Genomic DNA, 14980 nt, shown 5'->3' with positions numbered 1-14980 from the left:
GGTGGGAAACAGTTTGGCCCGTAACAGATACTTGCTAACACACAGTGGTGTGCATTACAGAATAACACCGAGGCTGGGAGATTCTTCATGGAAACAAGCCTGTGCTTGTCCAGGGAAGATGTTACCTCTTCCTTCAAGGTTGTTTGCTGCAAACACAACCCTGAGAAAAGGGCCTTGCATTCTTAGTACCCAGTAAGGATGTGCAGCGATGCTTAGGAGTCATATGGGTTGTCTCTTTCAAGAGCATTGCAGTCAGAATCTTAGATCAAGGACAACTATATCATCCCCAGAGTCTTTATCAAGTCAGGTTGTGTTTTATACAGCTGTAGAATTAATCACGCCTCTCTAACAGTTACATGGATTGCAGAAAAAGCTGAGTCACAGCTCTTTAGTTTACAATAATTTTATTTATAAATATCTTTCTCACCACCTAAGGAGTAAGTGTAGAATTTAGTCCATTGTTTCCAGCTTTTATCACATAATGAGAAATATTTTTAATTCAAAAGAGAGATGTTTTCTTTACTATGCTGTTGTTTATAGCAAAAGGGACTAAAAAGTATGTTCAGAGTAAATGAATGAAAACAATTCTTGTTTCTTCTAACAGATGGAATTGCCATATTTACATGTTCTGATTTTACTTTTGAATACGTTTGACTTTTCATCAGGAATAACATATAATAAAGGTAAGTTTCAGACTATTACTCTCTAAAATAGAGAAAAGGTCCTCAGGAGTTCCCCTTTATAGCCTTTCCTCACTAACACTAACAGTTTTTTTCTTTTAGCACTTCTTCTTTACCTTATCTTCCAAAACTCCTGGGTACTATCTATTGTAGTAGAGGTTTCTAATAATATCATTGTGCACATTGGGACTTTTCTTTAGCTATAGCATTTCATTACTTGCAAGTCATACAATATTTAAATTTTAAGGCGCATTTTATATTTACAAAGCTTGAATTATTTGGATAGATCTTTTTGATTTTTCCCCCATGAATGGTTACATGTAAGATGAATTGTAAATGAGTTATAGGCTAATAATCTGATAATTTTCTGAAATTAATGCATGGATCAAGTTGATGAATAGGATTTTGATGGTGTTAAACTTTATAAAAGGAATAAGACAAATCCACCTCTATTTGTGCAGATTGTATAGCTTCTGTAGTATCTGAAATTGGAATATAGTAGATGCTCAAAAAAATTGTTGACTGAGTGTATGGAGACACTTCAGGCTCTCTTCTACACATGGATGTGTTGCAGAATTGGATGAGTTGTGGAGTGAATCAGTTCTATTTCCTATATCTACTAGATATTACACAAATATGGATATAAGCTAAGATTACAGAGTCACTGGCAAACTTATGAAACTTCGGAGAAGAAAGAGTATATACTTCCAACTGGGCACAGGATGGAGTCAGAGAAAACACTGCAGGAAAGATAGCAATATATATGGGTCCCCCAAATGTCTGTGCAGGCATGTGGAAGAGTATCCCACAAAGACAGCACAAGGAAAAGTGATCTAAGGATAAGCGATTTTTCAATCCCATCTTTCAACTTTGTAAAGGTTTTTATTGAAAAAATTTTAGCAAGCTTCCATCTTTCTGTATATCAGATTTTTTGCATTTAAATAGTTTCAAACTTTATTGAAATTTCATTTGAGATATTTAAACCACGTAAAAATTCCATTTAAAATTTCTAGAGTATTACAGATATGGCATTAATTATAGGTGATATATTTATGAGATTTCCTACAACAAAATCACATATTAATATAAACATTTCCCACTACCTATATTCAAAATGCTCTTTCCACAGCATGCACTTTTAAAGGTATTTGATTTCATGTTCCTTGTTCAAATGAACCTACAGTTTGAAAGGACATATTGAGTCCTGATTTACTTTTTTGAAACTGTCAGCATATTCCTGACAGCCATTTTTCATTTCAAAAAGATCAGAAAATTTAAAAACACTTTCAAATATGATATTAAAAAATCCCTAACTCATCTTTAAATTAAACAGTTTTTTAAAAAGTATTTTGCCATTGTATACCACCAAAACCCCATGCTTATTATAAAAGATGTCTGTAGTCACTCTTCATCTAGCCTTATCTATGATGGGCTTCAGTACTTTGCTGCATCTGGCTTTAACTTCATTCTGCCAAAGAAAGCCAGAGCTGGACAGTATTTAAAGCTGTAATACCACAGTTTATTCAGGGACTGTTGCAATTGAGGAAAAAATATCTCAGTATAGAACTAGCCTCAGTTCCAAACACAGCATAGACAAGTGGCTTAAAACTCAACATTAAAAAAACTAAGATTATGGCATCTGGTCCCATCACTTCATGGCAAATAGAAGGGGAAAATGTGGAAACAGTGACAGACTTTATTTTTCTGGACTCCAAAATCACTGCTGATGGTGACTGTGGCCATGAAATTAAAAGATGCTTGCTCCTTGGAAGGAAAGCCATGACAAAGCTAGACAGCATATTAAAAAGCAGAAACATCTCCTTGCTGACAAGGTTCTGATTTTTCCAGTATCATGCATGGATAAGAAAGTTGGTCCATAAATAAGAGGCTGAGCGCCTAAGAATTGATGCTTTTGAAATTAGTCTTCAAAACTAGCTTTAACATTTTCAGTTCAGTTCAGTTCAGTCACTCAGTCATGTCAGACTCCTTGTAACCTCATGAATCTCAGCATGCCAGGCCTCCCTGTCCATCACCAACTCCTGGAGTTCACTCAGGCTCACGTCCATCGAGTCCGTGATGCCATCCAGCCATCTTATCCTCTGTCATCCCCTTCTCCTCCTGCCCCCAATCCCTCCCAGCATCAGAGTCTTTTCCAATGAGTCAACTCTTCGCATGAGGTGGCCAAAGTACTGGAGTTTCAGCTTTAGCATCATTCCTTCCAAAGAAATCCCAGGGCTGATCTCCTTCAGAATGGACTGGTTGGATCTCCTTGCAGTCCAAGGGACTCTCAAGAGTCTTCTCCAATACCACAGTTCAAAAGCATCAAATTCTTCACTCTCAGCTTTCTTCATAGTCCAACTCTCACATCCATACATGACCACTGGAAAAACCATAGCCTTGACTAGACAGACCTTTGTTGGCAAATGGAGAAAACCCTTGGGGAGTCCCTTGGACTGCAAGGGGATCAAACTAGTCAATCCTAAAGGAAATCAACCCTGAATATTCACTGGAAGGACTGATGCTGAGGCTGAAGCTGAAACTCCAATACTTTGGCCACCTGATGCACAGAGCCGACTCATTGGGAAAGACCCTGATGCAGGAAAGATTGAGGGAAGGAAGAGAAGAGAGTGACAGAGGATGAGATGGTTGGATGGCATCACTGACTCAATAGACATGAGTCTGAGCAAACTCAGGGAGATAGTGAAGGACAGGGAAGCGTGGCTTGCTGCAGTCCAAGGGGTCACAAAGAATTGAACATGACTTAGCACCTGAAGAACAACAGCAATTGTATCTTTAAAATGAAAAAATGGGACATTAACTTTATCTAGAGTGATGTGAATTTAAAATATACAATTATAATTTTTATTCTTTTAAAAATATTTCCTGTTTAAAAATATGTTTTTAATGGAAATTCTTCATTAATGACCTAAAATATACATATATGTGTTTGTACTATTTAGGTGATACAGAGGGACGCTTTGCTTGTGATAGTGAAGGGATTCCCTCAAAGGATGAAATGATCAAATTGTATCTTTCCTCTGATGACTTGGTAAGGTCCATTACTAATAGCAGGTGTTTTACAATCCCTTGTACTCCTTTTAAGTCCAAATGTGAAACCAGTAGCACTGTACTCTTTTCAAATATCTTCTACTATTTTCAGGCTTCAGGAGGTGAAATTAGATATAAATAATTATCTTTTCTATCATTTCTATTTCATTTCCCTTGGATCAAGTGAAATATTTCATTTAGCCATTGAACACCCTCGGTAGTTTACCTTCGTGTTGTTTTTTTTTAAATGACTCCTTCCTCTTTTAAAAAAAAGATTGGCTGTAACAATCTTCATTTTTTATGAATCTGATTTGTTCATTTGAAGTTTGACAGATGTAGCCTGTTAGAGAAAGAACATTACCTCACATGAACTTGGGAAAGAATCTTTTCCTTTCATAACAAGTACCACATTGCAGTTGTCATTTTGGGTAAGGGTTATTTGATTCCTTTGATTCAAATAATGGCAAAGTTTAAAAAGCACAGCAAAATAAATTGTTGTTAAGATAGTCATGAAGTAAATGCTAACAAACATATAAGTTAATGAAAATTGCACAGATTGTCTAAAAATCCATGATAAATACAAAAGAACACAAAGAAGAATGCTCCATAAGGACAAATACATTTATCCTAAAGTCTACTTTGACTTAGTTCCCCATTCCTTCTTGATATGCCAAACATATATTTAATTTATTATTTACAGCCCTTATGAAGTTCATGCCCTTTGAGTCACACATGTCTTTGATGTTTGTGATTAAAGATGGGAAATGAAGAAGGAAATGACAACTCACTCCAGTATTCTTGCCTGGGAAAGCCCATGGGCAGAAGAGCCTGGAGGGCTACAGTTCATGGGGTTGTAAAGAGTCAGACATGACTGAGTCTCTGAGAACATATTTTAGAAAAGAAATGGGCTCTAGAGAAAGAGAGACTTACAGAACTGGGGTCAAATTTTGATTCTACCGTACATGGGCTGTGTGGCCTAGGGCAGGTTACCTAACCTCTCTAATCTTCAGTTTTGTCCTTTGTGAAGGCGAATTATAACCTAGTTTTTGGATAGTTGTCATGTGCTAGTTCTAGAAGGGGCTTCCCTCATGGATCAGCCAGTAAAAAATCCACCTCAATGCGTGAGACCTGAATTGAATCCCTGGGTTGCAAAGATCCTCTGGAGGAGAGCATGGCAACCCACTCCAGTATTCTTGCCTGGAGAATTCCATGGACAGAGGAGCCTGGTGGGCTACAGTCCATGGGGTCAAAAAGAGTCAGATATGACTGAGAGATTAAGCACATCACAGCACAGTTCTAGAAGAGGAATTAGTAGAAATGATAGTTAACATTTATAAAGTATTAATGTGTGTCAGGCATTTTTCTAAGCATTTTCATGTTCATTATAATATTTAATCTCCTTTAAGATAAGTACTATAGGGAAGTACTGAACCTCCCCTCTTAGGTTCTGTGGCTGGGGCCTATAAAATAAACTGACAAAAGACAGATTAAGCAGGAGATAAATATGAACTTTGGGAATTCCCTGGCAGCCCAGTGGTTAGGACTCAGCACTTTTACTGCCATGGCCTGGGCTCAATCCCTGGTTGGGGAACTAAGATCCTGCAAGCTGCAAGGCACAGCCAAAAATAGAGAAAAGTTTATTTACACATGCAATGCACATACGCACAGGACTACTCAGTGATGAGTAACTCAAAGTGGTGCTTAGAATTTGGAGCTTATATACCATCTTAACAGCTATAAATTGTGGAGAAGTGATAGCACCTTTGTGTTTGGGTTTATCTCCCAGTTAACCCCCTTAGTATACAAATTCCATTAGGTCAAGGATTTTTGCCTGTTTTGTTCACTTCTGTTTCCCCAGCACCAATGACACTGCCTGCTTCATGGTAAGGGCTTGGTAAATATCCTTGGAATGAATGTTTCCTCATTTTATAGATAGGAAAACTAAAATTCAGATAGGTAACTCGCCCAAAGTGACCTCTATTAGGAGAACCAAATGAGATGAAGCTTGTCTTATCTATATTGATTTTCAAGAAAATCCATTTATGATCACTACCTTTTCATTTACCTTCTCACAACTGGGAAATATTCAATAAAAATGCAGTGAAATGATTTTGCTTCATACACTTGCTTCTTCTTTATTTAGACACAAAATAATGATGTTAATAAAATAGAAATTTCTACATGTGATAGCATTAGGCTTTGATTCTACGTTTATTAAATATAACAACTTTATGACCATTTCTGTGACAGAAAATATTATTATAGGATGGATTGAAATCTGTTATGACACTAGCATAATAGCTTACTGACTTTTGAAAAATGTACTTTTCAAAATAGATTTTTTGAAGTTAAATACTAGAATTACTAGAGATAGTAATCTTTAGCAGCATTTACTTTTCACAGAGATCTCCTCACTTTTAAATTAATATAAAACACGCTTCCCTTCATTAAATTGTCACTACTTGTTTTTGTTTTTCCCAAAGGAAATCCAGTGTTTTTTCCAATCTGAACTTGAGTTTACTACAAAGGAGTTTCTCAGCATATTCACATCAGCAGGACTTGCTCCCAGCCTGGAAATCATAAATAGTACATACACGGGGATCTTCCACTTTAATTTAACTTTGGTAATTACATTTTATTTTATTCTGTGATATATTATTAACAAGAATACTGTTCCTTTTAGCATGTGTTTTTAAAAACAGCTAATCTGGCAATATGGTTTAAGTCCAATAATACATTGCTATACTTTTTACTTTAAACAGTCATATTCTTTTAAGAAATTAAGAAAAGAAAAAGATTCATATTTTTTATTCACATATTCATTATTTCCACTGCCCTTCATTCTTTTCTGTAAGTATAAGTTGCCATCTGGTGTCATATTCCTTCAACAACGAAGAACTTTTAGCATTTCTTACAGAGCAGGTGTGTTGCTGCTACTGCTGCTAAGTCGCTTCAGTCGTGTCCGACTCTGTGTGACCCCATAGATGGCAGCCCATGAGGCTCCCCTGTCCCTGGGATTCTCCAGGCAAGAACACTGGAGTGGGTTTCCATTTCCTTCTCCAATGCATGAAAGTGAAAAGCGAAAGTGAAGTCACTCAGTTGTGTCTGACTTTTAGCGACCCCATGGACTGTGGCCCACCAGGCTCCTCCATCCATGGGATTTTCCAAGCAAGAGTGCTGGAGTGGGGTGCCATTGCCTTCTCCGACAGAGCAGGTGTACTAGCAATTAATTCTCTGGATGTTTTTTTCCTTTGAAAATGTCTTTATTTCATTTTTGGGGGGGAGGGAGGGAGGGTAGCAACTTTAGTAAGATATAATTTACATGCCATACAATTTGCCTAAAGTGTACAATTAAATGGTTCTTAGTAATTCACAGAGTGCAGCCATCACTACTATCTAATATTAGAACACTTTCACCATTTCCAAAAAGACAGCCCATACCCATTGACAGTCACTCCCCATTACACTTTCTGCTCCCCAGTATTAAGCAACCACTAATATACTTTCTGTCTCTCTGGATTTGCTTATTTGAACATTTCATGTAAATGAAACTGTATAATATGCAATATTTTGTGAATGGCTTCCTTCAGTTATCATAATATTTTCAAGGTTCATCATGTGATAGCATATATCAGTACATAATCCTTTTCAGTGACAAATTATATTATGATCTCCTTCATGGATCACAGCCTTGTCATGGCAAAGAGGCTTACATAACTCAATGAAGCTATGAGCCATGCTCTGCAGGGCCACCCAAGACAGGTTATAGTGAAGAGTTCTGACAAAATGTGGTCCACTGCAGCAGAAAATGCCAAACCACTCCACAGTCTTGCCACAAGAACTCCATGAACAGTAAGAAAAGGTAAAAAGATATGACACCAGGAGATAAGCCCCCTAGGTTGGAAGGTGTCCAATATGCTACTGGGGAAGAGTAGAGGCAATTATGAATTGCTCCAGAAAGAATGAAGTGGGTGGGCCAAAGTGGAAATGACAGTCAGTTGTGGGTTTGTCTGGTTGGGTAAGTAAAGTCTGATGCTCTAAAGAACAATATTGCATAGGAACCTGAAAGTTAGGTTCATTAATCAAGGTAAACTGGATGTGGTCAAGCAGTGAACATTGAATTCACTGGCAAGATGAGATGGCAAGAGTGAACATCTTAGGAATCTGTGAACTAAAATGGATGGGAACGGGCAAATTTAATTCAGATGACCATTATATTTACTACTGTGGGCAAAAATCCCTTAGAAGAAATGGAATAACCCTCATAGTCAACAAAAGAGTCTAAAATGCAGTAGTTGGGTGCAATATCAAAAATGACAGAATGATCTCACTTCATTTCCAAGGCAAACCACTCAACATCACAGTAATTCAAGTCCAGGCCCAACCACTGATGTCAAAGAGGCTGAAGTTGACTGGTCATATAAAGACCCAAAACAACATCTAGAACTAACACCAAAAAAAAAAAAAATGTTCTTTTCATCATAGAGGATTGGAATGCAAAAGTAGAAAGTCAAGAGATACATGGAACAGCAGGCAAGATTGGCTTTGGAGTACAAACTGAAGCAGGGCAAAGGCTAAAAGAGTTTAGTCAAGAATATACACTCGTCATAGCAAACACCCTTTTCCAATAACCCAAGTGATGACTCTACACATGGATATCACCAGATGGTCAATACTGAAATCAGATTGATTATGTTCTTTGCACCCAATGATGGAGAAGCTCTAGACAGTCAGCAAAAACAAGTCCTGGAGCTAACTGTGGCTTAGATCATAAGCTTCTTATTGACAAATTCAGACTTAAATTGAAGAAAGTAGGGAAGACCAGTAAGCTATTCAGGTATGACCTAAATAAAATCCCTTGATTATATAGTGGAGATGCTGAATGGATTCAAGGGATTAGATCTGATAGACAGATTACCTGAAGAACTATGGATGAAGGTTTGTAACATTCTAATGGAGGCAGTAACCAGAGTCATCCCCAAAAAAGAAATCTAAGAAGGCAAACTGGTTGTCTGAGGAGGCTTTACAAATATATGAGAAAAGAAGAGAAGTGAAAGACAATGGAGAAAGGGAAAGATACACCCAACTGGGGCATCTCTAGTGGTTCAGTTGGTAAAGAGACTGCCTGCAATGCAGGAGTCCCAGGTCTGATCCCTGGGTCAGGGAATATCCCCTGGAGAAAGAAATGGCAACCCACTCCACTATTCTTGCTTAGGAAATCCCATGGACAGAGGAGCCTGGCAGGTTGCAGTCCGTGGGGTTGCAAGCGTCGGGCATGACTTAGCAACTAAACCACCACCACCACCATACACAACTATATGCAGCATTCCAGAGAATAGCAAGGAGAGATAAGAAGGCCTTCTTAAATGAACAATGCGAAGAAATAGAGGAAACCAGTAGAATGGGAAAGACTAGAGACTGCTTCAAGAAAATCGGAAGGTCTTCTTTTGTGGCCTGAGTGAGTGAGTGAAGTCACTCAGTCGTGTCCGACTCTTTGCGGTCCCATGGACTGTAGCAGCCTACCACACTTCTCTGTCCATGAGATTTTCCAGGCAAGAGTGCTGGAGTGGGTTGCCACTTCCTTCTCCAGAGGATCTTCCCGACCCAGGGATTGAACCCAGGTCTTCCGCATTGTAGGCAGACGTTTTACCGTCTGAGCCACCAGTGGCCTAGTGGTTAACAATCTGCCTGCCAATGCAGGGGACCCTGGTTTAATCCTTGGTCCAAAAAGATCCCACATGCTGCAGAGCAACTAAGCCCATAACTATTTATCCTGAGCTCTAGGCCCCTCGGAGAAGGCAATGGCAACCCACTGCAGTGTTCTTGCCTGGAGAATCCCAGGGACGGGGGAGTCTGGTGGGCTGCAGTCCATGGGGTCGCTATGAGTCGGATACTACAGAAGTGACTTAGCAGCAGCAGCAGCAGCTAGACCCCTAGAGTCACACCTGCTGAAGCCCATGGGCCCTAGAGCCCATGCTCCATAAGAAGTGAAGCCACACAATGAGAACCCAAGGCACCACATCTAGAGAGTGGGCCCTGCTTGTCAGAACTAGAGAAAGCCTGTGTGCAGCAACAAAGACAGAGCTCAAGCAAAAATTAAGAAATGAAAATTTTAAGAAATAAAATGAAAATTGGAGATATCAAGGGGATATTTCATGTAAGGATGGGCATGATAAAGGACATAAATGGCAAGGACCTAACTGAAGCAGAAGAGATTAAGAAGAGATGGCAAGAATATACAAAAGAACTAGACAAAAAAAGGTCTTAATGACCCAGATAACCCTGATGATGTGGTCACTCACTTAGAGCCAGACATCTTGGAGTGTGAAGTCAAGTGAACCCTAGGAAGCAAACAAAAGCAGTGGAGGCAATGGAATTCCAGCTGAGCTATTTCAAATCCTAAAAGATGATGCTGTTAAAGTGCTTCACTCAATATATCAGCAAACTTGGAAAACTCAGCAGTGGCCACAGGACTGGAAAAGTCAGTTTTCATTCCAGTCCCAAAGAAGAGCAATGCCAAAGAATGTTCAAACTACCTCACAGTTGCATTCATTTCACATCCCAGCAAGGTAATGTTCAAAATCCTTCAAGCTAGGCTTCAACAGTATATGAACCAAGAACTTCCAGATGAACAAGCTGGATTCTTTCCATTTATTTAGGTTTTCTCGAATTTCTTTCAACAATGTTTTGTTGTTTTCAGAGTATAAGTTTTACACTTCTTTTGTTAAATTTATTTATAATGTTTCCTTTTTTTTGATGCTGTTGTAAAGAGAATTGCTTTCTTATTCTCATTTCCAGATTGTTCTTTGCAAGTATATAAAAAATACAATTAATTGTTGTATCTGATATCCTGAAAACATACTGAACTCACTTATAAATTCTAGTAGGTTTTTAGTGGTCACTCTAATTTTTGAAAGATTATTTTGTAAGATGTAGAATTTCTGAGTGATTTCATTTGCTTTAAGCATTTTAAATATGTCATTCTGCATTTTGAATATGTCACCTGACATCACTTTTCCTGAATGAGAAGTCAACTGTTAATTTTGTTATTGCCCCCTGTATGTAATGTGGCATTTTCCTGTTAGTGCTTTTAAGATGTTCTCTTTGTATTTACTCTAATTGAGATTCTCTAGGCTATTTGGATTGTAAGTTTACAAAATTTCGAAAGTTTTCAGCCACTACTTCTCCAAAGAAATGTTCTGCCCCTTTCTCTCTTTTCCTGCCTGGGACTCTAACTGGGCATATTTTTTTTTTCACAATAGTAAAAGATGTTTATCAGTTTTCACAATCAACAGCCAGACAAAAAATAAAAGATTATTACAATTGCAAGCCATAATGGGAACATGATTAACTTAACAATATAAAATGATTACATACAATCTGGGGGTTGTCAAGCAGAGTGATGTGGTAAGTGGAAGTGCATACATCCACATGTTTTCATCCACCCAGCCAGTCTATATCTTTTGATTGGTGCATTTAATCCATTTACATTTAAGGTAATTGTCAATATGTATGATCCTATTACTGTTTTCTTAATTGCTTGGGGTTTATTTTCTGTAGATCTTTTCCTTCTCCTGTATTTCCTGCCTGGAGAAGCTTCTTTAGCGTTTGTTGTAAAGCTGGTTTGGTGGTGCTGAATTCTCTTAACTTCTGCTTGTCTGGAAAACTTTTGATTTCTCAATCAAATCTGAAGGAGAGTCTTGCTAGGTAGAGAATCTGTGGTTGTAGGTTCTTCCCTTTCATCACTTTAAATATATCATGTCATTCCCTTCTGGCTTGTAGAGTTTCTGTTGAGAAATCAGCTGATAACCTGATGGGAGTTCCCTTGTCTATTATTTGTCATTTTTCCCTTGTTCCTTTTAATATTTTATCTCTGCATTTAATTTTTGTCAGTTTTATTACTATGTGTTTCAGTTTGTTTCTCCTTGGGTTTATCCTTCCTGGGACTCTCTGTGCTTCCTGGGCTTGGTTGGCTATTTCCTTTCCTATGTTAGGAAAGTTTTCAGATATTATCTCTTCAGATATTTTCTCAGGTTCTTTCTCTCTCTCTTCTCCATCTGGGAGCCTATAATGTGAATGTTGGTGCATTTAGTGTTATCAGAGGTCTCTTAGGCTGTTTTCATTCTTTTTTCTATATTCTGTTCCATGGCAGTGATTTCCACCATTTTGTCCTTCAGGTCATTTATCCATTCTTCTGCCTCAGTTATTCTGCTATGGATTCTTTCTAACGTATTATTCATCTCTGTTTGTCTGTTCTTTAGTTCTTTTAGGTCTTTGGTAAACACTGCTTGCGTCTTCTCGAACTTCGCCTCCATGCTTCTCCCAAGATCCTGGATCATCTTCGCTATCATTATCCTGAATTCTTTTTCTGGAAGGTTGCCTATCTCTATTTCATTTAGTTGTTTTTCTGGGATTTTAGCTTACCCCTTCATCTGTGACAAAACTTTCTGCTTTTTTCATAGTGATTAACTTTCTGTGATATGGTTTTTGTTTCAGCTGCTGTGAAACTATGCTTCTTTTGCTTCTTCTGTCAGCCTTCTAATGGATGAGGCTAAGAGGCTTGTGTAAGCTTTTTGATGGGAGGGACTGGGGAAAACTGGGTCTTGCTCTGGTGGGCAGGGCCTTGCTTGGTAGTTTTAATCCAATTATCTGCTAATAGGTGGGGTTGCACTCCCTCCCTGGTAGTTGTTTGGCCTGAGGTGACCCAGTTCTGGGGTCTATAGGCTCTATGGTAGGGTTAATGGTGAACTCCAAGAAGGTTTATGCCAAGGGAGACCTTTCAGTGCCCCCGTCCCTGTGGTAAGCCCCTGTTGACCCAGGCCCCTACAGGAGGCCCTCCAACACTAGCAAGTAGTTTTGGTTTAGTCTCGTGTGGGGTCACTGCTCCTCTCCTCTGGGTGTTGCTGCACCAAAATTTTGTTTGTGCCCTCAAAGACTGGAATCTCTGTTTCCCCCAGTCCTCTGGAAGGCCTGCAATCAAAACCCACTGGCCCTCAAGGCCAGATTCCTGAGGATTCCCAGTCCCTTTGTCAGATTGCCAGGCTTCCCAGCCTTCACAATAGTGGGGTTCAGAACCTTCACAATAGTGCAAGAACTTCTTTGGTATTATTGTTCTTCAGTCTGTGGATCACCCACCTGGCCTGTATGGGATTCGATTTTATCATGACTGCACACCTCCTACCATCTTGCTGCAGCTTCTTCTTTTTCTTTGGACATGGGGTATGTTTTTTGGTGGGTTCCAGTGTCCTCCTGTTGGTGGTTATTCAATAGCTAGTTGCAATTTTGGTGCTCTCACAGGAGGAGATGAGGACATGTTCTTCTACTCCACCATCTTGAACCAAAAGCTCAATTGGGCACATTTTGGAAAATATTTTATCAACCCACAGATCTCTATGTGGAAAATTCTGAAAGAGATAGGAATACCAGACCGCCTAACCTGCCTCTTGAGAAATCTGTATGCAGGTCAGGAAGCAACAGTGAGAACTGGACATGGAACAACAGACTGGTTCCAAATAGGAAAAGGAGTACATCAAGGCTGTATATTGTCACCCTGTTTATTTAACTTATATGCAGAGTACATCATGAGAAACGCTGGACTGGAAGAAACACAAGCTGGAATCAAGTTCGCCGGGAGAAATATCAATCACCTCAGATATGCAGATGACACCACCCTTATGGCAGAAAGTGAAGAGGAACTAAAAAGCCTCTTGATGAAAGTGAAAGTGGAGAGTGAAAAAGTTGGTTTAAAGCTCAACATGCAGAAAATGAAGATCATGGCATCCGGTCCCATCACTCCATGGGAAATAGATGGGGAAACAGTGGAAACAGTGTCAGACTTTATTTTTTTGGGCTCCAAAATCACTGTAGATGATGACTGCAGCCATGATATTAAAAGACGCTTACTCCTTGGAAGAAAAGTTATGACCAACCTAGATAGCATATTCAAAAGCAGAGACATCATTTTGCCGACTAAGGTCCGTCTAGTCAAGGCTATGGTTTTTCCAGTGGTCATGTATGGATGTGAGATTTGGACTGTGAAGAAGGCTGAGTGCCGAAGAATTGATGCTTTTGAACTGTGGTGTTGGAGAAGATTCTTGAGGGTCCCCTGGACTGCAAGGAGATCCAACCAGTCCATTCTGAAGGAGATCAGCCCTGGGATTTCTTTGGAAGGAATGATGCTAAAGTTGAAGCTCTAGTACTTTGGCCACCTCATGTGAAGCGTTGACTCATTGGAAAAGACTCTGATGCTGGGAGGGATTGAGGGCAGGAGGAGAAGGGGACAACAGAGGATGAGATGGCTGGATGGCATCACTGACTCGATGGACGTGAGTCTGAGTGAACTCCGGGAGATGGTGATGGACAGGGAGGCCTGGCGTGCTGGGATTCATGGGGTCGCAAAGAGTCGGACACGACTGAGCGACTGAACTGAACTGAACTGAACTGAACAGATCTCTATAGCTCCATCTATTTTCCTTTAATCATTTTATCCCTATTTCAGACTGAATAATCTCAGTTGTTATATATTTAAGTTCACTTATTCTTTCTTTTGCCATTTCCAACCACACCCTTCCTCCTGCTCCCTCATCCACAGCCCTTGGCCCTGCCCAGCCTCCCCCAACACAGGCCAGAGCTGCTACAGCTTACAACACCAGGAGGGCTCCTGAGACCCTCCCTGATAGCAAAAGGTTTCTTGCATGTGACTCATTCCACTGAGAGTAGGAGGGTGTAGGCTAGACTGTGGACTGCCAAACAGAGGCATGAGGTGGGGGGAGGTCAGTGTACCTCAGTTTCCTCAACAACTGAATTTTTATACTATCTGAAAATTGACAGGACTTCCCTGGTGGCTCAGATGGTAAAGAATCTGCCTGCAATGCAGGAGACCAGGTTTGATCCCCGGGTTGGCAAGATCCCCTGGAGAAGGGAATGGCTACCCACTCCAATACTCTTTGCTTCTAAATCCATTGGACAGAGGAGCCTGGTAGTCTACAGTCCATAGGGTCGCAAATTGTCAGACATGACTGAGTGACTAACACACACACAGTTAATATTTTATCTGTTACAGTTTTCAACCTCATTATTTCCACTTGGTTTTATGATTTTATTTTTCATTTTGGTACTGGATTTCCTATCCTTTTCCTCCTTAACAAATTTTCCCTAAATCTCTTCGCATATTTGTAATAGCTTCTTTGAAGTCTTCATCTATATCTGAACTCATTCTGTGTCAGTTTATGGTTTATCTTTTTTTAACCTAA

The 14980-nt window shown here is 39.5% G+C and overlaps 1 protein-coding gene across 1 annotated transcript in view; it reads left to right on the top strand.

Annotated features, from left to right (window-relative positions):
* Positions 1–604: 604 nt before the first annotated feature.
* CATSPERB (cation channel sperm associated auxiliary subunit beta) overlaps positions 605–14980 on the top strand; it is a 134499-nt gene continuing 120123 nt past the window's right edge. Inside the window, 3 exon segments of the mRNA XM_060401528.1 lie at positions 605–683; positions 3641–3729; positions 6212–6352. Of these exon segments, the coding sequence (XP_060257511.1) occupies positions 605–683; positions 3641–3729; positions 6212–6352 (309 nt within the window).

The sequence above is a fragment of the Ovis aries genome, chromosome 18, assembly GCF_016772045.2.
Source record: "Ovis aries strain OAR_USU_Benz2616 breed Rambouillet chromosome 18, ARS-UI_Ramb_v3.0, whole genome shotgun sequence".
NCBI lineage: Eukaryota > Metazoa > Chordata > Mammalia > Artiodactyla > Bovidae > Ovis > Ovis aries.
This window is presented reverse-complemented; position numbering and strand designations above follow the sequence as displayed.